This window comes from Cydia splendana, chromosome 1 (assembly GCF_910591565.1).
Source record: "Cydia splendana chromosome 1, ilCydSple1.2, whole genome shotgun sequence".
In the NCBI taxonomy this organism is placed as follows: domain Eukaryota; kingdom Metazoa; phylum Arthropoda; class Insecta; order Lepidoptera; family Tortricidae; genus Cydia; species Cydia splendana.
Window position 1 is genome coordinate 13,487,119 of NC_085960.1, and position 25,724 is coordinate 13,512,842.

The 25,724-nt window shown below is 40.6% G+C and overlaps 2 protein-coding genes across 7 annotated transcripts in view; one reads left to right on the plus strand and one right to left on the minus strand.

Moving 5' to 3' along the window:
- Positions 1–534, plus strand: part of LOC134796340 (myosuppressin-like) — a 47,198-nt gene extending 46,664 nt beyond the window's left edge. For both annotated transcript variants that reach the window (XM_063768497.1, XM_063768490.1), the window contains exon 3: positions 192–534. In XM_063768497.1, the coding sequence (XP_063624567.1) occupies positions 192–283 (92 nt within the window). In that variant the 3' untranslated portion in view covers positions 284–534. The remainder of the gene's footprint in view (positions 1–191) is intronic.
- Positions 535–3,984: 3,450 nt separating this feature from the next.
- Positions 3,985–25,152, minus strand: LOC134790857 (C2 domain-containing protein 5). 5 transcript variants are annotated; one of them, XM_063761865.1, is made up of 21 exons: positions 24,467–25,152; positions 22,105–22,264; positions 20,549–20,689; positions 19,482–19,642; positions 18,542–18,653; positions 17,635–17,704; positions 16,033–17,349; positions 14,627–14,820; positions 14,237–14,383; positions 13,940–14,099; positions 13,593–13,754; positions 13,047–13,257; positions 12,753–12,878; positions 12,443–12,533; positions 12,007–12,134; positions 8,734–8,835; positions 8,231–8,386; positions 6,685–6,867; positions 5,964–6,119; positions 5,124–5,228; positions 3,986–4,668 (listed from the first exon to the last, which is right to left on the minus strand). In XM_063761865.1, the coding sequence occupies exons 1-21, from the start codon at positions 24,644–24,646 to the stop codon at positions 4,618–4,620; spliced, it is 4,113 nt and encodes a 1,370-aa protein (XP_063617935.1). In that variant the 5' UTR covers positions 24,647–25,152; the 3' UTR covers positions 3,986–4,617. The 5 variants fall into 5 exon arrangements, with proteins under 5 accessions (XP_063617942.1, XP_063617935.1, XP_063617927.1 ...); XM_063761857.1 differs by having other exon boundaries at positions 3,989–4,668; positions 14,627–15,597; XM_063761850.1 differs by having other exon boundaries at positions 3,994–4,668; positions 14,627–17,349; positions 24,467–24,651; positions 24,735–25,152.
- Between the last annotated feature and the right edge of the window lie 572 nt (positions 25,153–25,724).

Below are 25,724 nucleotides of genomic sequence, written 5' to 3' on the forward strand. Positions count from 1 at the left end.
AGGGCTAACTCTCCATCTATCCTTACTCCTCAACATACACTCTTGCAATACATACTTATAGAACCGTATTAGATTTTTTTAAGATGTCTGAATTAAGGGAAGGGCTCTTGTAACATTTGGTCACCTTAAAAAAATCTAACTATACCCCTCTGTGCTTGAAGATAAAATATTGACGGCGTCTCTTTGTCCAGCCCTGGTGCGCGACTACCCCCAGCTACTGGACTCCGGTATGAAGCGACAAGACGTGGTGCACTCGTTCCTGCGCTTCGGCCGCCGCCGCTGACGCCGCGGCCCCCGCGCGCCCCGCGCCTAAGACTCCCGCCGACACGCTCCTTCGTCCAAAACATTTATAAATATTTATACTAACTCTATGTCTGGTATCCGAAACTAGCGACCTCTCTCTCCAATTTAAATGTTAGCGCTGTGTTATTATAAGTAACGATATTGTTGTCAACATTTTGTCGCACTTCGTTGTAGGTAAGAGTAAATATAATTATTAATGATGTTTTAAATAAATACATATTTATGACAAGCTTAGCGATTTTTATTCAAATATACTTACAAGGAAGGGTACCCAACTGTCCGACTCCGATTTGACTTATTTTGATATATGTTATAGAGTAGTCTAAAATAACGGACACGTATTTTTTTTAGCTGCCCAAACTCAACCTGTTAGGAGAAAATGGCCTTCAAAGTACTGAAAATTGACCAAACCTTCTAATTTCTGAGAAGAGAAATGTTCAAAAAAATTGATAATTAATTACTGGTTTCGTTATATGTTGGAGAACATGAATAAAGAATGGGGACGTGTTTTGTCATTTCACCACAAACTCATTTTTTATATATATATATATATATATTTATTTATATATATTATTCTCCAACATATAACGAAACCAGTAATTAATTATCAATTTTTTTGAACATGTCTCTTCTCAGAAATTAGAAGGTTTGGTCAATTTTCAGTACTTTGAAGGCCATTTTCTCCTAACAGGTTGAGTTTGGGCAGCTAAAAAAAAATACGTGTCCGTTATTTTAGACTACTCTATAACATATATCAAAATAAATCAAATCGGAGTCGGACAGTTGGGTACCCTTCCTTGTTAGTTTAATCCATAATAATCTATACCTACTTTTTTGATGATTTTTTGTTGAATATGTGATTAAAAATATAAACATTTAGCAACAGTGGCATAGTCTAATAAAACATGGTCTTCTATTCCCAGAGTGACACAGGCCTACGTCACAATAATATGGCCGCTATATATAGCGCTATCGCATATTATCATATAGCGCTGTCGCATGATGACGTAGGCTTGTGTCAGTTAGGTGACCTAGAAAAGACGGGAATGGAGTACCAGGCGGAGTATATTATTATACCATGAACAGTGGCAGTAATTTCTTAACATGATAATCAGGTAAAATGGTAATTAAAACAAAAATATATTGTATAATTTGTGTATTTTCTTAGAATACAAATACCATAATCAAAACAATACGCTTGTGAGGAACATGAACATGTTTTTACAGCCAAACAAAGTAGATTAAGACTAGAGTTAGGCAGTGTGATGGAAGTGTATTTAACGTAAATTAAGGCCTCTAGGGCTATGGTCTTATTCCGACAGAAAGTCATCCTGCTTTGATTAATTAGATGATCTTGAAATCAGTAAAGATTTTATCGAGTGATTTCACATTTCATCTGACTCTACAAATTAGTATTTAATATTGAATGAAAAACATAGTATAAGAATACTGATATGAGAAACTTGAGAATATATAGGCAGTTCACCTGTCATAACATACGAAACAGTTTGGATGGAAATACATGTCCGATTGTACGTAGACGAGTACTAACTTATACACAGTGAAAAGGAAAACATATTTAGGTGTACATATCTACTATCAACTACTGATAAATAATATTTCGGCTAGTCAGCAATCCAAAATAACCGCATTACTTCATTTTCTTACGCGAAAAACATTGCAAGTTCTTAATTGTAAGCTACGAGTATTATAAGACGGTATAATAATATCATTGTTTTAATAACTGTCATTGTCAACAGCATGATGTCGGTCACTTTACACTATCCTTAAAAACCTGTACCTACCTATGTTGTGAAAAAAAAACACATACAAATTTCGTGTCCAGAAGCATCAATCAAATTCCAGATCAAGAAACGACGATTCTACAAACAGAATCTATAAATGTTAAGAGTTACAGCTTGACAAAAAAGAGTAGAAATTAAAAAGTGACAACACTGTAGTGTCGTCCCGTTTTCTTATATTTATTGGTTTGAAAGGGACGGCACTACAGTGTTGCCACTTTCGTAATTTCTACTCTTTTTTGCCAAGCTGTAGTATCGACATGGGTACGTATGTTTATGTAGTAGACATATTTATGTAGCCGCCATGTGACGTTGATGAATAGACTACAAGGACATTGGTATTTAAATAACTGTAAAAATCTTAAAATATGTACAAATGTTTTGAACTACTTTTGTCTTGTAAATATAATAAAAACAGACAAATACAATAAATAGCACCAAAATTCAAAGACAAGTAGGTACACAAAAGAAAAACAATACTACTATTGACTCCACGTACCTACGCCTTATGGCGTCAGAACAAGTACTAGGTAGTAGTACTCTGGGCATGGAAAATTGACATGCCATATAAAACGAAAGTATTCAATTATAATTAAAGAAAACTTGTTTTTTCTAATTATAAGTAAAGTTTAAATATTTTAGAGTAACTATTCTAATTGTCATTTTCATGCATTTTTTTGGGTACCTAGAGTTAAAATTGTTTTAATAACTGCCCTTACATAACCGCTCACGTAATTTCAACTATACAACCTGTGGCAAGCATTAAACCAAAATTTAGGGTTGAAAATACTTAATATAAATAACACTTAATAAATAAGAATTAAATAATAAAATCCTCTACACATTAACTTTGTAAATAACTAAGATATTTCAATAATAGGATAGCGCACATATAAAATTAAAAAAAAAATAACAAAGTACATCATACGACGATAGCAAAATCAAGCTCTATTATGTATTTCAGAAAAAAAAATCAAAAATCGCTGCGGTAAGAAACTTTTTCAATGCTAAATAGGTGTTTTGTCTATTTATAGGATATTACCGAATTTAATACGAATACGTAATTGAAAATATATTTTTTCCCGCTTATTTTCAATTAAGTCCTTTACATATCTATACGAGACACAAATCGACTGAAGAAAAATTTATAATAACTTTAACAGTCTCTCTCAATCTCTTAAAAACAACATCGATCCACATAGTATGTGACTGTATGTGGCACATACAGTCACACTCAAATATAACATAATACAGTTTATTAATTACTATTTATTACTATTAATTGACAGGATTTAAAACGTGTCCCGAGTGCATACACCGTTGGCCCGGTTAAGCTCGGTTTTCCTAGGATAGCGGTGCCGTCATACAGCGGCCGTCTCCATACAAAATAATACGGCTAAATATGGATGTCGTAGTATTTTGTATGGAGACGGCCGCTATATGACGGCACCGCTATCCTAAGAAACCAGAGCATTAAACCATAGATTCCATTGCCTTATTGAAGTGAAACATATTGACGGGTTATTATGAGCCACGGTATTCATATAGGACGATTCAATAAAACGCATGAGGAATATCATCATCATCACCATCATCTCAGCCATAAGACGTCCACTGCTGAACATAGGCCTCCCCCTTTGGGGGGTGTATGCCATAATCGCCACGCTTGGCAGGCGGGTTGGCGATCGCAGTCGAGTACACCGAATTTGAGGGACGCTGCTGCCCGTCCACCGGGCAATATCATAAGGGAGTAGAATATAAAATTAAATTGATCATGGTCGTACTGATACTATAAAAGTCTGTGAGCTTCAAAAAGTAGTAGGTATTTATATGAAATCAGAAAGTTTACTCTCTTTACTCTTTTAATTTTAGATACAGGTTCTAAAATTAACTAGTGGCTCTGTGAACTGTAGACCTCGCGTTAAGCTTAGAAAATGTAAAAGTGAAAAAACTTATTTGAGTCGTTATCACAGTGAACTTGCAATGGTCTTAAGCGCCATTAGCGTCTATGGTATATCCTTTATGCTAATTTCTACATTTTGAAAAAAAATCCAAAAATTGGATCGACAAAAAATATATTTCTTCATAGAATCTGGCCACAAAATTTCACGAGAATCGGTTAAGAATTGCGATTCGTAGAGGACAACATCTGGACATACGAAAGCAAAATGCCCGAGTTAAAACGGAGACCTTCGCTAACGCGTCGGTCAATAAAAATACACTCGGAACAGTCGGAACAAATTAAAACCATATTATTTGAAACAACAAAGAGATATAAAGATGAGTTCTACACGTTAAGCTGACATAACTCCATATGAGTAAAACCAGTAGATAAAAGAATTTCTCTAATAAATTAATATGAATATTTTCGTTGATTTATACATTATAGTGGTAATACAATAAACTTCTATAGCAGTTAGCCATCACGGACTTTTACAAAGTAAGAAGAGAACGATAAGTGAACAATCACTTATGGTTTTTTAAATCTACATAGATTTAATAAAAAAAAACCTTAATACGTCATGTGCACCACGTCGCCTCCTACAGATAGAAGACATTGACCCTGCAAAAAAAAAGTTTATGAATTTTTGTTGCTTTTTTAAAATGTTCGCATACAATTTTGCTACATCGACTTTATTTTATTTTATTAAAATGTACACCATTAGTTAACCCTCGGTTCATTGTTTATAGTGTGGACTGAATCCACAATTAACAAATTTAAAACCATTGTAATATGAACAAGGCTGCTAACTGCCCTGCAATCCCTCGACTAAACATTAAAACGCTCGGTAACGGTAACGTGAAAGGTAATGATTTTCGAAGTAACATTGTACATTATTTATAGCGTTTTGTTCTATAATATAAATGTGTTTCTATCTTCTTACATCTGTGATGCTTTACGCAGCGTACGAGTTAAACACAGACTGACAAAGGTAGATACTAGAATCAAGCGTAAAGCTCGTAGCGTGCGTTCCGTGGCCATCATGTAAGTCCAAAGTAAGTAAGTTGGAACAGTACCTGGTTCTTGTGCGCGTTGTCTTGCAGCATCAGCTGCGTGATATAGAAAGACGTCAGAGCATTGCCGCCCAAAGCCGCCGTGTACGCACGAGCTATTGCCAGCACCTGCCACCAATATATATTAGCATTAGTAAGTAACAGCGATTTTAATAGATTTTTCATGAGCGAAAGGGTCGCATTTTTGTGTTGCAGGACCAATCTTGCAAAACAAAAATGCGACGCGATTTAAAAAATACAATGTTGTGTCTGTTCGGAAAGAAAAGAGTCGTCAAATGTATTGGGCCCCATACATTCCACGTTTCTTCTCTTTCCGCACAGACTCTACACAATGAATTCATAGCCAACTATGAATCTTGTCCATAAATTCTTTTTCATAGCCAACTGCTAATAGTCAAATAAATAGTCAACCTTCATCAAAAGCAAAACATGATTCGTTTTGTAAAACACTCTTGAGCAACGTCAAAATGTAGAGGATTCCTACTTTTTGCAATGATGCGTTTATCGCAGCGACAAATTCAAATTAGGGCTAGCTACATACTTTCTGACAGAAACTGTGTAGCTAGGGTATTTGACTAGTAGTCAAATACCCTATTGAGCCACGGCGGTCAGACACATCGGATCAACACGTGAAGGTGAGTGACCTCGCAGGTGAAGGTGTGCAGGAAGCCGCTGAGGCCGCCCAGCTCGCGCACGGCCGTGGTCTCGCGCACGAACAGCAGCCGCAGCGCGCACTCGCGCCGCAGCGTTCCCGCGCCCGAGCAGTAGCACAGCGACGTCAGCGACACCGTCGTTGGCACCTAGAATATCGTCAGCCCATAGGATCCCGTGTAGGTGAGTCACCTCGCATGTGAAGGTGTGCAGGAAGCCGCTGAGGCCGCCCAGCTCGCGCACGGCCGTGGTCTCGCGCACGAACAGTAGCCGCAGCGCGCACACGCGCCGCACCGTGCCCGCGCCCGAGCAGTAGCACAGCGACGTCAGGGACACCGTCGTTGGCACCTGGAATATCGTCAGCCGTGTATACGTGGCCTATTTTGTCGCTTGTTTCGTTCAAAAATCTAAGGCTTCAATCGTAACTATTTATAGTTAGTGTAAGTAGTTTGACATCTAGAATTATAAATTACTGACTTGAGAATTATTAAATGCTGACTTAATAAAATATGTTGCTGTCGAGAGGAAGATTCGCCGTAAATTACTGGGCCCCAAATGAAAACCGGATGGTAGTTGGACAGTTAGGAACCGCGAAATAGAAGGCCTAATAGTGGCTGAACCTAACATCATGCGGTATTAGCCCATGTTGAGAGAATGGATGAAGATCGGAATGTGATAAGGGCGTACCTGGGTCACCTAGCAGGAGGAAGTTCATCGGATGGCCTTGGTATCGTGGCGTTGTCATGAATCGGAGGCCAGACTGAATTGCTAAAGGACGGAGCTATATAACTTATATAATATATTCCTTATTGCGATTCAGTTTAGGTCCTAAACAGTATCGCAATAAGGACATCATGGTAAGGCCCCAAGTCTCATTTTGGGTCACTGAGCCAACGGAGTAAGTAATACTAACTTGTCCATTCGTCGGAGCGACGGTCTTCTCCTCCTCCTGGCTCTTGACGAGCTGTTCCTCGTCCAGGGCGAAGATGTCGTCGTCCTCGGCGGGGTGCGGGGGGTGGCCGTTCTCACTGGGCTCCACCTTGCTCGGGTCCACCAGTCGGATTGCGGCCCCGGACACGACCAGCTGGATCTCATCCTGTATAACAAAAATGCGTTATAGAATTAAAAAAACGGTTTGTCTTTTTTTTGTTAAGCGTTAAGGCCTAACAAGTGCCAGGCGAAATTTATATAGAGTTAGACCAAGAAAAGTCTGCAACGATTTTGATAGCACACGCAGTGCAAGTGTTATTTATACGTCATAATTTCATAGAAGTTTGAAGTTTAAAATAACACTTGCACTGCGTGTGCTATCAAAATAGTTGCAGACTTTTCTTGGTCTAACTTTAAGTACAACTTCTAGTGCAAGGGAAGCATGTGCATATATTTATGACGTTTAGTTTCCGCTTCAACTGCTATAATTTGCGCAGATCAACGTAAAGCCTGATCACAGCAGAGTGCAGACACACGCCTGTAGAATCGTTAGTTTTCAAGCTCGCCTTTTACGACTAACTTTTTGTATATTGTATGTGAAACCGCACGTGCTACCAGCATAAGATTCAAAATGAACCAAAGGAAAAATATCTTGCGAGGCTGAGTGATCCCTACGGTTACCGAGTGCCGGCGAGTCGAACGCTACAGAACCAGTCTAAAATGTGTCCTCGACATGCGTAACAAAAGCGCGTTCTCGGAGAGATCGCTCAAAAAGCGTTGGACTAGCCCACGCTCAGGTGCCAATAATTATACGCAAAGCGGGTAAGGACCGGGTCGGATCATACCTCGGGCAGCTCCAGCTGTATCCTGGGCGCGAGCAGCGCGCAGGGCCTGAGCCGGCGCAGCTTGTAGGCCACGCCGTCCAGCGCGCGCGCCACGTGCCGCTCGCCCGCCGTGCTGGCGCCGCCCTGCCCCGACAGCTGGAGACGAGCTCGCCACACCTATATTATACATACCTCGGGCAGCTCCAGCTGTATCCTGGGCGCGAGCAGCGCGCAGGGCCTGAGCCGGCGCAGCTTGTAGGCCACGCCGTCCAGCGCGCGCGCCACGTGCCGCTCGCCCGCCGTGCTGGCGCCGCCCTGCCCCGACAGCTGGAGACGAGCTCGCCACACCTATATTATACATACCTCGGGCAGCTCCAGGTGTATCCTCGGCGCGAGCAGCGCGCAGGGCCTGAGCCGGCGCAGCTTGTAGGCCACGCCGTCCAGCGCGCGCGCCACGTGCCGCTCGCCCGCCGTGCTGGCGCCGCCCTGCCCCGACAGCTGGAGACGAGCTCGCCACACCTATATTATACATACCTCGGGCAGCTCCAGCTGTATCCTCGGCGCGAGTAGCGCGCAGGGCCTGAGCCGGCGCAGCTTGTAGGCCACGCCGTCCAGGGCGCGCGCCACGTGCCGCTCGCCCGCCGTGCTGGCGCCGCCCTGCCCCGACAGCTGGAGACGAGCTCGCCACACCTATATTATACATACCTCGGGCAGCTCCAGCTGTATCCTCGGCGCGAGCAGCGCGCAGGGCCTGAGCCGGCGCAGCTTGTAGGCCACGCCGTCCAGCGCGCGCGCCACGTGCCGCTCGCCCGCCGTGCTGGCGCCGCCCTGCCCCGACAGCTGGAGACGAGCTCGCCACACCTATATTATACATACCTCGGGCAGCTCCAGCTGTATCCTCGGCGCGAGCAGCGCGCAGGGCCTGAGCCGGCGCAGCTTGTAGGCCACGCCGTCCAGCGCGCGCGCCACGTGCCGCTCGCCCGCCGTGCTGGCGCCGCCCTGCCCCGACAGCTGGAGGCGAGCTCGCCACACCTATGTATGTAATGAAGAAACATAAGTTTAATAGGTACATCGTTACCGAAAACGGTAATTGGCTTTCAACGGTTGTGCCTTACAAAGCATATTTCAATCGATTAATGTTTTTTTTCTGCAAAAGTCGACAAAAATTCTATCAAGTATTTGACCTGAGATAGGTTCTTGAAACAAACCTGTGCAAATGCCTGCGGTGGCGCGCCAGGAAGCGCTTTGGAGCTGTTGGTGAATACCTGCATGTGCGGGCGCCGCTTAGCCAGCACCTTCGCGGTCTCCACCTGCCCAAAATATACATCGCATTTCGTCACATTTCAATTGTTTAATGTTTTGTTTTTGCAAGTGGCATTAACGAGTAACCACCCTGTTTCTGTTTGTAACAAATAGTAGTAATAACACAGAATAAAAGCCTGTGCACACCGGCTGCGTGTGCGTGACGTGCACGTGCGCGTGCGGCGTTGTAGTGCACAAATTCTTATGAGAGACGGTACACCGCTTGCGTGACGTGTGCGTGTGCGGCTCCAACATTTTAGCGCACGCGCACGTGCACGTCACGGACACGCAAGCCGGTGTGATCAGGCCTTAAATAATAGTACTAGGTACAGAATATTCACTCTCTAACAAAACGCGTCTGTTACGATTAGGACAGATATGACCGCTAGGTGGCGCAAGCGCCACGCGCCCTACTTGTACTCTGGCGTGGGACGGATGTACTTGTAGCTACTTGTTGCGACACGACGAAATCGCGGAGTGAGCCACGCCTGGTAATAAGCAAAAAGTACGCACAGTGTTATTGTTAACATTTTCTCTAATTGCACAACATCGATCAAACAGGCGAAAGGAGTCTGCACATTTCACGAAATATCTTGACTTACATCTTCGGTCTCGTCAAGTTCCAAGTGTCCTTTCGGCGCAATGGTTGAGCGATGGCGCTTAGGCACCTCGCTCATCCTCCATCACGGCCTTATTCTATATTGTTCTAGAATAACTGATCTCTGATTAATTGGGAGGAGGAATTCTCTGGACGCTCATTAGATGACTCACTCGACTTCTTTTACTCAACTTGTAAAAAAGTAAATACATCCCCAGTAAAAAAATACATATTGACACGTTTCCCAAATGGTATTCGCCCGCACTAAAAAAATGTATTAAGGAGAAATTAAAGTATTTAAAAAAGTTTAAAATTTATGGTAATAGATCAGATTTAATTTCCTTCAATGTACAAAGGGACCGGGTTAAGAAACTGGAACATGACTGTTTTAACGCATATGTTCACCGTATGGAGAGTAACATTGCAAAGGACCCCAAGCAATTTTGGGCCTACTTAAAGTCACGTTCCAACTCACGCGGTATGCCTAGCTGTTTGAATTATTGTGATCGAGTGGTCAACACGGCTGTTGACATATGTGAAGCATTTTCCCAATATTTTCGTACTACATTCTCGACATCAAATTCCGATCCAATAACACCCGACGACTCCATGTATGATTCTGTTGCCCATATATCTAGCGTTGAAGTCAACTCTGACCTGCTCATCAAACTGCTGTTGAAACTCGATCCATCTAAATCAGCTGGACCAGACGATCTGCCAGCCCAGTTTCTGATAAATTGTGCGAAAACTATCGTTGTGCCCGTAGCTTTATTATTCAAACGCTCTTTCACTGAATGTAAGGTTCCAGCACTATGGAAATCCGCCTTTATCACTCCGGTCCACAAAAAAGGCCCTAAAACAGACGTAACCAATTACAGGCCGATTTCCAAATTGTGCATCATTTCCAAAGTACTTGAAAAGCTAGTTTACAGTCAAGTCTACGGAGCAATCAGAAATTGCTTCAATCCAAATCAGCATGGTTTTCTTCAACGCAGATCTACGGTCTCTAATCTGATATTGCTTAATAACTACGTCACAAGTGAAATGGTCAAAGGAGCCCAAATAGATGTTATCTATACTGATTACAGCAAGGCGTTCGATAGAATTGATCATAAATTGTTAATTCTAAAGCTGCATAAAATGGGCATTCATGGTGACTTGCTGCGATGGTTTTCATCATATATTGACAATAGATCACAGGCTGTTGTCGTTAACAATTATATATCAGGCTGGGTGACCGTTCCAAGTGGTGTCCCTCAAGGATCGTTACTGGGACCTCTCCTCTTTAATGTATTTGTTAACGACATCTGTGATTGCTTTAGATTTTCTAATTTACTCTGTTTCGCAGATGATATGAAAATCTATGCTAAAGTAAAATCTGCTCATGATTCTGTCCTTATGCAAGAGGACCTTTCGCGCCTAGCTTCCTACTGCCAGTTAAACCGATTGGAACTTAACCCATCCAAATGCTTTACATTAACCTTCTCTAGACAGCGATGCATAATTCCAACTACATACATGATTGAAGGTCAACAGCTGCAAAGAGTCCAGTTAATGAGAGATCTGGGAATTATTCATGACTCTAAATTATTATTTGACTCCCACATTAATGCTGTCATATCTAATGCCTCCAAAACACTAGGGTTTATCATGCGTAGCTCCCAACACTTCATTGAAGCTAAAACTATTAAAATTCTTTACTGTACATATGTTAGGAGTAAACTTGAGTATGCATCACAAATTTGGAATCCCCGATATCATACTTATATTGATAGACTAGAACGCATCCAGAAGAAATTTATCAAGTTCCTCTGCATTAAACTTAAATATCCTTATGCATCCTCCAACTATGTCAATATTTGTAGGAAGCATCATCTCATTCCGTTGCATACACGCCGTGAAATCTCAGACATAGTTTACATTCTCAATATTATAAACGGAAATATTGATTGCCCTGAGTTGTTGGCTGAGCTCTCTTTCAGTATTCCATCCAAATCTACAAGAAATTTTCGACCCCTTGCTGTTCCAAATGCTTCGCGTAACTACAGACAGAACAGTTTTTTGATACGTGCTAGTAAATGTCTAAATAAACTCACGAAGGAGCATGACATCGATATTTTCAACAGCAACATCCAAACTGTGCGGCGTATCCTGACAGAGGAGTTCTTTAAATGAGCATGGCTTAGTGGAATGTGAAATTTCATTGTGCTGTGTTTTTTCTTTATTTCTTTTGAATCTTCTTTAGTAATGCGAATTCAAAATTAGTTACTCTGCCTTTGGCGTTGAAATGAATGTATAGTGCAATAGTGCTAACCACCAATTGTTTTTGTTAATCTGTATTTCTTTTGAATCTTCTTTAGTAATACGAATTCAAAATTTGCTACTCTGCCTTTGGCGTTGAAATGTATGTGTAGTGCAATAGTGCTAACCACCAATTGTTTTTGTTAATCTGTATTTACTGGTGAGAACCTGTAATTGGCTTCTTGTATCACATTTATAAAACCTATTAACATGTTAACAGCTGTTGGATCTCCGAATAGTAATAAATAAAATAAAATAAATAAAATAACACTCGACTTACGTCCTCCGCTTCGTCAAGCTCGAGCACGCAGGCGTCTTTGTCGGCACACAGGTCGAGCGCTGGCACCTCGTCACCGCGCTCACCGTCCGCTTCGGTTAGGGCGACATTCGTGCTCATCTCAGGAAGAACTGTATATGAAAATAATAGTTCCGTGAGTATGAGTACACTTGGCACTAGTGTCTGTGGATAGCGAATGTTGAATTGTTCAATTTATTACACCTTCGGCATAAAACTACATACATAGAATCGCCTCACATATATGTATTGGGTTTTACTTTTGTTTTTCGTTTTGTTAGACAAACTCTATACATTATGCACCAATCTCTCGAACAACTTGTATGCCGCATGGGTGCATATTATATTTATCCAACTATAACTACGACAATTTATTAAAAGTAATTTGTACATCTTAAAGTTAGAGTGTAGTTTGTCTTACCAACGTCGTATCCATTCGCTGCCTTATTGGCAGTGAACGCGTCCCATAACGCCTTCTGAATTTCTAACGCTTCTTTGTCGTTTTCTGTTGCCTACGAAAGAAATAACTACGTTAGTGGGGATTTAAGCCCATATTTAATTAAGTCACAGATTCTACGTCCTAGTATATTTAACTTTGAGAGAACAAACAATGTTAGTCGGTATATGTGTATATGCATATGTAATATGAGACTTGTGGCCAGATTAAAAAAGGGACGTCTTTTGTATTACTGTACTTATAAGACTGTACGTAAGTATAAAGGTAAGGGTACCTTAATCCTCGGCGGCATGGGCGGCGGCAGCGCGCAGATCCGCACGGCCGTGCCGCTCGCGATCGCCATGACGCAACGCTCGCCTACTGCCACTTGAGTTTGCAATGAGAACAGGGCGTTCGCACCCTGGAAATTAGGTATAAGTTAGCGACTTCTTCTAGCGACTACTAAAGAGAAGAGCCGCTAGGGAACATCCCAGTTCAATTGAGTCCTATTTAACCAAATATGTACAACATCAGTATTCATACTAAGCGGGACACTAATGAACACATCTATTTTAGATAGTTTATCAACCTGCATCCTCAGTTTAGCCAGCAGCAGCTTGTGCAGCTCGTACTCGAGGAAGGGCAGCTGGTCGGAGATGTCCCGGGCGCCGGGCTCGGCCTGCGGCGGCGCGCGGCGCGCCCGGGCCGCCACGGCCGTGAGCGGCACGGCGGCGCTGTAGGCCGCCAGGCTGGTCGGCTTCGCGCACGTTGCGAGGAGGACCGCTGGAACGCGAGCGCGTCTGCGAAAATTTTACATACGCCGAATTTATACAATAGTAAAAACTGGGAACTGACATCCATATAAATGAACATTGTTTTTTCATTGGAGCTTACGAAGGTTTTGGGATAAACTGGCTCTAAAAAGTACACAGTCAAAAACGACGCGACAATGGTGCGGCGTAGACGACATCTGGAGTGTTTCTGGCTTTGGCCAGCGAGGCGGGGCGTAGTGGTCGATAACATATTTAGCTTTCTATTTTACCTGCCTGCTCACTTAAATTTGGTTAGCCTTTTGTTTCCAACCATACCAACTTAGCAAGCCTTTAGTACATACAGTCAACTATGCTATTTATACCTGCAGCCCTGGCAGACGGAGAGCTCGGCGCGGTAGGGCCCGGCGCCCGGCGAGTAGGGCACGTGCGCGAGCGAGCACGAGTCCTCCTCGCGGCGCTCCCAGCCGCACTCCAGGTCGATCACTGCGGCCGTGCCAGATGCGGATAGCACGCATACATCCTCACTACAAAACAAGAACAGTGTGTGAACACCATTCAGACAAATATCCACTGCTGAATATATACTTTTCTTAAGAATCGTCACAATACTTTGAATTCATCTAGAGAACTAGTAGAATATTCAGCAAATTGTGACATTCGTACCAAACATAGTAATCATTTTCAACTTTGTAAATCGTAATTCTGTTACCATATGGCTGTCGTCTCGGTGTACGCTATAACGGCGTTGCAGCGCAGTGCGCGCGCGTGAGCTCTGAGCTCAGTCCGCAGCTCGGCCCACCACGCCGCACGAGAGCTACTCTCGCCACCGCCGTCCATCAGCTTCACTGAACGGGCGCAAACTGTGCCGCCTGGGAAACCAAATCATCATAATATAATTAAAGAGGTAGAATTGACAGTGTAAAAACTGTAAAGCTAGAACAACATAGAGTAGTGTAAACTTCAAACAACCTTCATAATATTGTTCAACAGATCTGACGTCACTTACCAATGTGAACGATGAAGCCTGGAGGATACTCCGACATAGTAAGGAACGGATACTCGAGCATCTCGAGGTTGTTGCTGTTCATCGAGGGCCGCAAGATGGCGCCGCCGCCGCTGCCCGTGTTGCCGACTGACGCGTTTAGTGATCCACCTGGTTTTACACACGAAATCACTGGATAAAAAGTCTTCGTAAGGATTTTATTTCATCGAACTTCAGAAGTCTAAACTTAAGTCAAGACTCAAATCTTAGAGACTTAATATCATTTTAAAAAGGCAGTAAAAATATAGTTTGAAGACCGACCTCGAGATTTGTAAAGTGAGTTAGACAGTATTCTCAGATGTCTTGTGATAGGCACGAATTAATGAGTGTTTATAGAAAAAGTTACAAACTAACCCTTTGGTGTAACACTAAGATCAGAATCCGACGACCGACGGTGAATCCCTTGCGGCGTGGACGCAGCTTCCAGCGACGAGTTGGGTGCGTGCGCTTGCGCCGACCCGATCCCGTCCCGATTGCCGTACGACTCGTGCCGAGCGTGCCTCGGCGAACCCTTCTCAACGTTCTTCTCTCTCTCCCGCTCCCTGTCCCTGTCAACATCGCACGCTGCATGCGAGTTATCACACACACTAGCCTTGTTAGTGTCGCTACACTCACACTTATCATTACATAGACATGTACCGTCGGTGTCTATACTCTCGGTTTGGTCTACACTAGTCTCTGGTAATGAGGGGATGGTCGCTAACTTGGGCACGCCGCTAAGGACCGGATGAAAGTGTTGCAACATAGGCGCGGGTGGAGCGGATGAAACGAGGTTAAAGTCGGTTTCGTTGGACATTTTATGCGACCCGTTTGAACGTACACTATCCTGCCTGACAAGTTTCTTATGGTTTGTGTCATCTACGAGTAATTCAACTTTTTCCAAATCAGAATGATTGATAGTTTTATTCGAAATGTCTGCAGACATATCCTGTTGCTTAGATTTCGAATCACTCGCACCTTTATTTCCGTCAGAAATAGTCTGAGGTGTATTTTCCTTTGTATCTGTCACATGTTCTACGTTATCTTTAGATGAAGTATCAGTTGACTTTATATTTTCATTTTCAAAGTCCTTTCTATTTCTGGCCTCTTCGACTTTCTCTAATTTTTCGTTGACGTCATCAAAGAACTTCTTTTCGTCCTGTTCCGCTGGGTTTGGCGATGTCGGTACTAGCAGATTCTGTACTTTATCAATTAAAATCGTCTCCATTGCAGTAGCAATCAAGCCACTTGGATTAATATTTGGTCTTTTCTTGAAAGTTCTGTGCTCATGTGGATGGTAATCGTCTTTTCCATGGTTAGGAGAAGATGGACCGCTCACAGAAGCCCTGGAAACAGGTTCAGAACCAATATACATCGAGACCCTTGAATGCGTGAATTCATCACTTCTATGAAGACGATTGTTAGTATCAATACCTTCCTTGTCAAGACTAAGCAAATCAGAATATGACAGAAAGGCGGATCCTAGTACGGTTTCGCTGGGTGCTTTAGAAGGGACATCAGAAGCTGATCCGGGTTGGCTCAAAGCAGGTTTCGGGTCGCTGTGTTTTCTTTTCGGCAACAAGGAATAATGAGACAGGCTTTTAATCATGCTGCTTTTGGATATTTTCGAGATCTGGCGTTTGATCTTGGATGAGGAACGATATACAAAGCCCTTCTTCTCTACGGGAGACGATGGGGCGCTGATGCTCTGTGATAACTTCTTATGTGAGAATGGGTTGTGAAATTTGAAATGGAGACTATGAGATTTCGGTTCTACAAACGTGTGGGTTTCTTCAACACTGCTCGACGCTTCTGGCAAATTAAGTCCCGAGGTCAAGATTTCTGTTTTCTTATCATTGCTGTGACGATCTTCACGTTTGTCTGCTTCAGGAGTCTCTTGAGATGATTCTTGTGGACTAGTGTCGCTTTCAATAACTTGCTGATTTTCGTCATCTTGAAGATCAGGAGTATTACATTCCAACACACTTAATTTTTTATCCATTTGTGCTATAAAAACTGGATTCACTTTGTTATTAAGGACCGACTTTACTACTGAACTTGTAGTTTCATATGTTTTTTCAGTATCAGTTTTAATGGAGCTCTCGTCATCTTCTTCAGAACTAGAGAATGCTTCTGAGCTATCTGCAGACAAGGCAGACGAAACTGAGCCGAAATAGCCAACATCTCCAGGAAGCTTAAGAAGATTTTTTCTAGCAACTACCGGAGTGGACGGACAAGATTCAGATAATTTCCGCTGACGACCCTCGGTTGGCTCTGCTTCCTCGTCAGTAGAGACGTTTACCAAAGATGAAAACTTTATAGCTGGTAATGTCCTCTTATCACTACCGAGAGATTTATTATCATACGATTCTGAATCTCTGTTAGCTTGTTCTTCATCGGATACATTAATAGTGGGCTCGGATTCACTGGTCCGTCTTAGAGTCGAGCTCGGAGAAGGGTCAGAATCTTGAGTTTCAGAGATGCGTGCGAGACTCGTATGAGCGTGAATAACTGATCTAGCAAGCACCGACGCCATACCAATGCCTTCATCTGATTTATTAGCAAAAGCTTTCCTCAATTTGGGCGTTTTTAATCTTGTTAATTTTTTGAACTCATTTTTTATATCGGATAAAGATATCTTTGACGTATCGGAAACATTGGACTTTATAGATATTGTATCGTCGGCTTGATCAGATTTTCGTGATTTCATACTGCCGAGTCTAAATATATTGGTTTTAAAATGTTTTATCTTTTTCAAAGGCCCCATATCATTGTAATCGTCATTGCGGTTCAGAAGCCTGTTCAAATCTGTTTGATCCTCGGACAAGTGCCTCATGCTATCATGAGGGCCATATTCATTTTGATAAATAGAATAATTTCCTGTGTAACTTTTGATGCTGGCTTGTCTGGATAACTCGAAGCTTTTCTCATTCTCTTCATCTTCAATATTCTCAGTTTCGTCAAGCATTGACGATGTTTTCGGGTTGAGTATGTGCAGTAATTTCTGTAGCTCTTCTTGATGAGTTTGGAAGTATTCGTTCAGATCGGTCGTACTTTCGTTTTCGGTCGCTAAAATGTCCAAGTACTTATTGAGTTGTCTATGTTATGAAGCGACACGACACACCATGCAAACATAAATTCATGAGTATTTTTAAAACATTTCATTTTTATAGTTTGTTTTTAGTTGGAACGACATTTAAATGCACATTTAAAGCGGTGCTTTTACTAGCTGATTATGTTTCCATTTATTAAAATGTGCATTTGTGCAACCATTTTTGTTTATTCGATTGTTGACTCCTAACTAGTATCGGTTTTGTAAAAATCAACCATTAATGAACCGATCATTGATATTGGATCGCATATTAAATGAACATAAGACTCACTGTTGCGAGCAAGGCGGCACGCTGGGAGGTTGGTTGGGCATTGGCGACGCGGTGATGCTGACTGCTGTACCTGTTCAATCAATCAATCAATCAATCAATCATTTATTTGCAGATAAAACATAGTAGGTACAATGCATGCAAATACAATTATATTAACATTACACCACCGGTAATGTCAAAATTAATTACAAAAATCAAAAGAATAAAAATCCATTACAATTAAAACCATAGTAAGAAATAAATTATATGTATATTAAATGTCAGTTAATTCGTGATTACCAATAAAATTAAGAAAGTAAGAAAATAAGTTAAAACACAAGAAATACAAAAGAGAACACATAATCAGAGTTAAAATATAAATGTCAAATATTAATTTAATCTAAAGCTCTAGCAAAGTATTCTTTAATGGAATAATAGGAATAATAACTAATAATAGGTTCATTTAACATTTAATTCTAATGTGAAGACCTGATTTTCCATTACTGATTGACTGAATGATTAAGACTGCAGTTAGATAGTTAAAGCGTAGTTAACTCTGACATAACGACTATATTATTAGTCGCAGTAGTTTGTTGAATAGTAAATAAAACATTCATGGTCGGGAAGAAAAGCATGTTGTTCATAAATCTTTCATTTTGCATTTATGTGTGATGATTAGGTATTAAGGCCAGGCTACACTGAATGCGTATGCTGCACGTCTCTGGCTCTCTGCGTAGGAAGCCTGAGCCGCGCGGCGTTACGTATGCTGTGTTCCTCAGCCTTAACCCTTTGAACGCTAAGCGTATTATATACAACGCACCATCATAAACCTTATCGGAATTCATGAAGGTTCACATTGAACTGTAACAGTGTGCGACTGAGGCTGTCTTTGAGATTTAAAAGGAAAGGTTTAGATTAAAATACTAACCGATGGCTCTGGCGACGACGCCCGCTTCTCCCTCCAGATCGAAGTCTTGCTGGTATCCCACAACTGCGTTGGCTCCCAACTCGGCCGCCTTAAGGCCTACCAATCGTTGTACCTAAATGTGAACATTCATTTATTTACAGTATTTACACAAAAATTCCTGATTACTTGCCAAGCGGACCCCAGGCTCCCATGAACCATGGCAAAATGCCATGACAACGCGAGGAAGATGATGATGACACATTAATTCCTGATATAGGCTGTATATCGCGGTACCTATTGTTGGTAGTGCGACTGATTTATTGTGGCGTGACATGAATGTTAAATGTAAATATAAAGCGGTTATAACACTCCTACTATGCATGTTCATAGCGATATCCCGCTCCCACACTGGAGCGGCATGCAGATTCACATCTAATGCGAAAATCGCCTTACGGGGTATATTTATATACATAGCGGGGAAAGAAAGTGTAGAAATCTATACAATTTTGTCTCAGGCGACGCCACTTGGCACAATTGTTTCTTGGATCATACTAAGCTGATCTAATGACCTAGCCACGAGATTAACTGTAGTCTACCCCCCACAAAAAGGGAGGAGGCAAAGACCGTTCCAGCGGCTTTTTATTAGGGTTCCGTACCCAAAGGGTAAAAACGGGACCCTATTACTAAGACTCCACTGTCCGTCCGTCTGTCCACTCTACTGTCTGTCACCAGGCTGTTATCTCATGAACCGTGATAGCTAGGCAGTTGAAATTTTCACAGATTATGTATTTCTGTTGCCGCTATAACTTTTATTTTTATTTTATTTTATAACAAATACTAAATAGTACGGAACGCTCGGTGGGCGAGTCCGACTCGCACTTGTCCGGTTTTTTGTTATTTCTATATAAACTTATAAGTACAAATTAAGCAAAATGTTTCTAAACATTATTTTTGTTAATACCTGGTTACTCAGCTTGATGAATGCCACCTGCCGCGCCTCGTTGGAAGCCCTTGGAGTTCTGATCTTGTCGATCCACTGGTACTCGGGGTCATCGTTGACTACCAGCTCTTCAACAAACCCGTGTATAGCTGTGACTTTGTAACCGGGCGGTATCATCGGACCTGTAGAGTAATTTTAACATTGTATTATTGGCCGAAGTGGTATGGCCATGTCATGAGGAGGCCAGAAGATCACATGACTAGACAACATTAACATCAACATCGGCCCCAAAAGATCGGGCAGAGATAGACCCCCTACTACCTGGATGTCCGTCATAAACAAAGACCTTAAGAAAGCCCAAGTAGATGTTTCGACGACACAAAACAGATACGCCTGGCGAAGAATGACGAGGAGAGCCGACCCCAAATGATATGGGAAAAGGCTAGGCGAAGAAGAAGTATTATTGCGTTACCTATGCGTTGAACACCTGTTTTGGATATCTTTACATTACTTCTGCTTTTAAAGGAATATATTTAAGAGTCAGGACATATTGCAGACGAAGGTAAACATTAACAAAACAGGACGTTCAAGACGCGTCCGGGCAAGGCCTTCGAATTGAATGCACATTAATTGCCAGTGACAGGCCAGGCGGGTTCTCTCCGAAGGCTCTATTGCGTTACAAGACGAAAATCAGGTAGCGCATAAATGCCTTTTCATTTTCACGTAAAACATTAAAAACTATCTAGTTGTGAAATTGTTACTATAATAACTACAAGAATATGTAACTACATATTTAGTTGTACCTATCTATAAGTCTGTATCTTTAGGTATTTAAATAAAAGTATCCAAACAATTTGTAAATCTTCGGATAGTTATAACATTTATTGGTTAACCGACCAATTACAAAACCGCCTGGATCAGTCACTGAATGACCTGATTTCAACCTACATTATTTAATGGTGGGATGTTTTCATCTACCCTCAACTGGCTTAAGGAGCCATTTGAGGGTAGATTTTGTTTACTTTTATTGAAATACCTAAAGATACGGAGTATAGTTGTAACATTTCATAGGTCGAATGGACACTCACAGTGGAAGAACTGTACGCCGCAGCTGGAGGTCTTGTACTTGTTGAAGTCCGAGAACAGCTCCACCTTGACGATGACGTTCAGCTCGCCGCGGATGCCGTGCATGGTGTCGAACACCGGGATCCATCCTGACATCATGGCTCCTATAAAGAAGCAATATAATTAGTCATTTTAATCGCCATAGATAGAATTTTTCATCGAGTGTGTTCGTGTCGCCGGCGGTACGAACCACGAAGTTTCGTCTTATTTATCAGACCGCGGCGAAATGAACCCGATCTTATATGTCTTATATATTGGTCTACGGCGGTTAAAAGGTCAATCCTTAAACAGCGTTGTGAGGCTTCTGACAATCACTGCTCGTCATTATTCCGTGAGGACTAAGGAGCAATGAAAAAGGGTCACCAAGTAAACAAATATTCATGAACGTCATCCGTTTCCATATTAGTGCATTACTAAATTAAGTCTATTGTGGGACGTGGGACTGTGGGTACGAATGTCATAGTAAATTTTGTAGTCACCGTCTTTCGACACAGGATTAAAACTAAAAATGAAAAATATGATCATCGTGTTTTAGAACCAATTATTCTTTCATTGATATGTGTTAAAATTGTTAAATATCAAACGGTGTCGCCATCTACACGAGTATAGGCCAAAGGTATGGCGTAGGGTGGTTCACGTTTGTATGGGAAAAATTCAATCTCTAGTTAGAAGAAGCGGCACCCCCTCATTTTGTTACACTTGTTATGTTGACAAAATACGCCAAGTTTTGTAATCTTATCTCAACTACAAGGGGGTGCTACAACACTTTGAAATTTTTCAAAGTTGTATGATATCCAAAAAAAAAAGTATTTATTATTCAGAATTTTATTTAAGTATCTGGTTTCACACTATTTGCACATGTGATTTATAAGTTTTTAAGTAGAAAACATTTTTATTTCTATTTTTTATAATTTTTCAAAAGTAAGATTTTTATTTTTTTTTAGATTTTTATGTAAGTAGTGGTTTTCACATTAGTTGAAAGTGTGATTTAAAAGTTATTAAGTAAAAAAAAAAATTATTTCTAGTTTTTATGACTTTTTTAGGCGAAATTCTAAAAAATCTTACTTTTGAAAAATTATAAAAAACAGAAATAAAAATGATTTTCTACTTAAAAACGTATAAATCACATGTGCAAATAGTGTGAAACCAGATACTTAAATAAAATTCTGAATAATAAAAACTTTTTTTTTTTGGATTTCATACAACTTTGAAAAATTTCAAAGTGTTGTAGCACCCCCTTGTAGTTGAGATAAAATTACGAAACTTGGTGTATTTTATCAGCATAATAAGTGTAACAAAATAAGGGGGTGCCCCGTAGGAAAATAAAAAAAAATGTTTTTTGAACCACCCTAGTATGGCGCCATCTATTCGAGCATAAAATTATCTTGATTTCCCGAGGTACGTTTTTTCTTAGACTTTATATATCTTATACGTAGTTACATACATATCTTTGCTATTATTTATTCTGTGCTATCCGTGCGGTAAATTCAACCTTATCTCGTTGACAAACGGTTCATACCTCCGTGCGGCGCGGCAGCTCCTCCTTTCGTGTTCGCTACCCTAGCCAGCAGCGGCGCAAGACTGATGACGACCTTTCCGATAGCGTCGTTGGCAGAGTACGTGTCATGGTCCATCAGGCGCAGCTGCAGCGGCTCGTCTTGCAGCTCTGATTCGTCCACCTGCGATAGTATCAAATGGCATAGACTGATGTTACTAGTGCGTAATTCCCGGACATTTTCCGTTCCCGGGTGCCTGGGAACTTTTATTTGCGTTCTAGGGAATTCCCGGGTACCCGGGAATGGTGAACTCTACAACAGTTTTGGGTATTTTAGCGTCAAATTTCTGGTAAGCAGCAGAATGTCAACAATAAAGGGTAGTAATTTCGAAATAGCAGCACTGTTTTTATAGCCTTAAATACAAATTGTAATTCATCTCATTTTTAAATCTGTTTCATAAATCATAAATTATTTATTTGCAAGTTTGTTTGACAGTTTTACGTAAGTAGGTAATAATAATAATCTTGTTCTTACATGGAAGTAAACATCTCCAACAAAGGAACATCAACATCAAGCATCCATTATACGTAAATCGTATTTTAGCCAATAACACTGTTTAGTGTTTAGAACACAAATAAAGAGCTACCAGACGGTCGCCAGACATTTACGAAAATAAACCAAACATATGGCATTTGTATCTGAGCCAAGTTTTGGAACCAAATATTATGAATCTGCCTAGACTAGGTTAGTAAGTACAGTCTAGATCTCTGTAACTTTACCTACTTTAAATTCTAGTAAGATTGCAGTGACTCAATATCGCACAGGAAAATTCAATTATACAATATATGCCATTTGAATTAAACAGAAAGAGTATTTTATAATTTAATCAAACATTAAAACAGTTTAAATTCGATTAAAACGATTGTATTTCGTGGTTGCGTGCAGGCTGAGTTTGTTCAAAACAAGAAATTCAAAAATACTTAAAAGCTTCATAGAAAAAACACAGAAATTTGGTAAATTTTTGATTGTTTTTCATATTTTAACATAGGTAACATAAAGTATTTTCAAATATTAAATATTACTTAGTGCTTTCTTGTTTAGTTGTTGAATAGGTAATTTGAATGAATGACAGGCATTATTGTCAAACATAATATATATGTACAATGATTCCCTCTGTCACATGCCATTTTAGTTATATAATGAACATGGCTTGGCAAAGAATTTGCTTTTAGTGAAACATAAACAATAATGCTTTTACAAGTGGTATGTGGGATGCTTCTATGTCACAATTACTTTTAATTTAGGATTACCACATGGTTGTAATATTGATAAAATAAAGTTACTTCGTTTTCTAAAACACACAGCCTACATCAGGGGTAGGCAAACATTTAAAAAGAGGAGCTAAACATAGTGGAGATCACTAGTTTTTTCAACTTAAAGATCCACAGGTATTGTTTTCAGTGATCTAATAACTCTTAAGTGTTAATATTTTGGGAGATTTGAAGAGCCACCATTTGTACCACAATGTTCAATGAACCACATGTGACTTGCAAGCCCCACTTTGCCGACCCGTGGCCTAGATGTCAGTATAAAGTATACCCAGTGGCGGATTTACAGTCTTTGCCACCCTAGGCCTCTGCCCTGTAGCTGCCCCTTTCTCAGTACTTATTACATTTTGAGTTATTTCTTGTCATCATCAGTGACTTTTTTGTCAGCCGGGTTTTTTGCCGCCCCTAATATTTCACGCCCTAGGCCCGGGCCTACTGGGCTTTAGGGCAAATCCGCCACTGAGTATACCTGTTAACTCTGTCATCATTATGATAAAAAATAAAACATAAAATTAACTAAAAACCATCAATCAATCACAAACTAGATGTACCTCTGCCTTTGTTGCCTCTTATTTGTGATAAGTTTTACACATTTGATTTCCTACCTTAAGACAATGAACACAAAGTTTATATTACAAAACTTAAACATTGGTAATGTTTTTAATACTGTTTACTACTACTACTACTACTACTAACCTGATCTTAAAAAAATGACATAAAAATATAATAACCATTTTTCTGTCACAACCTAGTGGTAATTTACACTTAATATTGGTGTAATGTAAACTCATTATTTATCATTATCACCCGTTATTTCTTCCACAATTTCAAAGATTAAAGTGGGTCTCATGAGACAGCTTTTGAGACATACTTAGTTTTAGTAATGACTAATTATGTAGAGTGAAAACATAATTTTATAATACAATTAAAAACTACCTATTGAATATTTAAGTTAAAAAATGCTAGAATAAAGTTAATCCCAGTGGAACTTGCATGAAAACGTGTATTTTATGTTATAATAACTACTTGTGTGTATATTATATTATCTGTTGTTTACCTCAAACCGATACCATTCTGTACTGCTCCAATGCGGGTTTAGCGATTTTCTACATACATCAGTTTTGTGTGTAACACTCCCAAACTTGATCTCCACAAAGGCATCCGTGGTGTCACTTGCACGGTCCATTACCGGCAGGTTACGCCCGGCTAGCACCTTCACTTTGATTTTCCCAGGCATATTGACTTAAAAACAACTCTTATTATTACAACATAAATTAACGTTCAAGTGTTATTCAAATATATCCAAGTTTTCACAACATGCTAACCCACATTATCACCTCTTCACACAATAGATTAGCACATTTTATCCGAAAATTTCGAACACAAATATTGATAGGAATCTTATCAAACAATACATGTGTGTAGACGACGCACAGATAGATTTGGCGATAACTACGTCTTTATCGTATTATACTGAAGCGGCACTAATATTATGAGCGTATTTTGCCAATATAGTCAACTGTTTGCTGCACATTTTCGAGTAAAACAATGTTATGTTGAGAGAAAATATTTGTGTCTCGTACGCATTTGGGATGCGTATTACGCGACGGTGTAGTATAAACACTGCACCTTTAAGCGCCTCTGTAATGTCGAAACTGTTCTAAAAGTAATGAGTAGGTTTATTAATAGACAAATGAAGCTTTTATAAATAATTTGTAAATGATAGGTGCAACAGCACGAGCACGACAGTGACAATACTGACAATTAGTAGTGACAGCTGACAGTTGTCAATTTTTTTTATTCGTCCTTCTGGACAGGCTAAGACCATAGGCCATACATCCTCGTTTTCGGTAAGATTAAATTTCATAAGTCGGTTTTATATAGCTGGTCAAGTAAATCTTGTCAGTAGAAAAAGGCGGCAAATTTAAAAAAACGTAGGCGCGAAGGGTTATCGTCCCATAGAAAATTTGAATTTCGCGCCTTTTTCTACTGCCAGTCGAAAAAGGCAGCAAATTTAAAAAATATATGCGCGAAGGGTTACCGTCCCATAGAAAATTTGAATTTCGCGCCTTTTTCTACTGACATATAGTTATAAAGTCTTCCTTTTTATAAATCCATAAGTCAAATCTAAAGCCCCCTCCAGACTATGTGCGTGAATAGCGGCGCGAACATATCGCGAAGTTGACGTATGACTCCACACTCGTACACTTCACGGCGATTTCGCAGTTTGGTTTGCGGCAATATGGCGGAAAAGCATCAGCTGACCGAGTTTAACTGTTAGTTATCTATGGCATCATACGTGATTTAGCTGTTTT

Bases quoted from the DNA above. Each gene is read 5' to 3' on its own strand.
- LOC134790857 (XM_063761850.1), bottom strand. From the start codon at position 24,646: ATGCCTGGGAAAATCAAAGTGAAGGTGCTAGCCGGGCGTAACCTGCCG. The intron at 5,229-5,963 runs GTGACTCACCTA...TATTGGTGGCAG, and splicing joins TGCACACCTTCACATGCGAG to GTGCTGGCAATAGCTCGTGC. The intron at 4,669-5,123 runs GTACTGTTCCAA...TTTTTTTTGCAG, and splicing joins ACAACGCGCACAAGAACCAG to GGTCAATGTCTTCTATCTGT.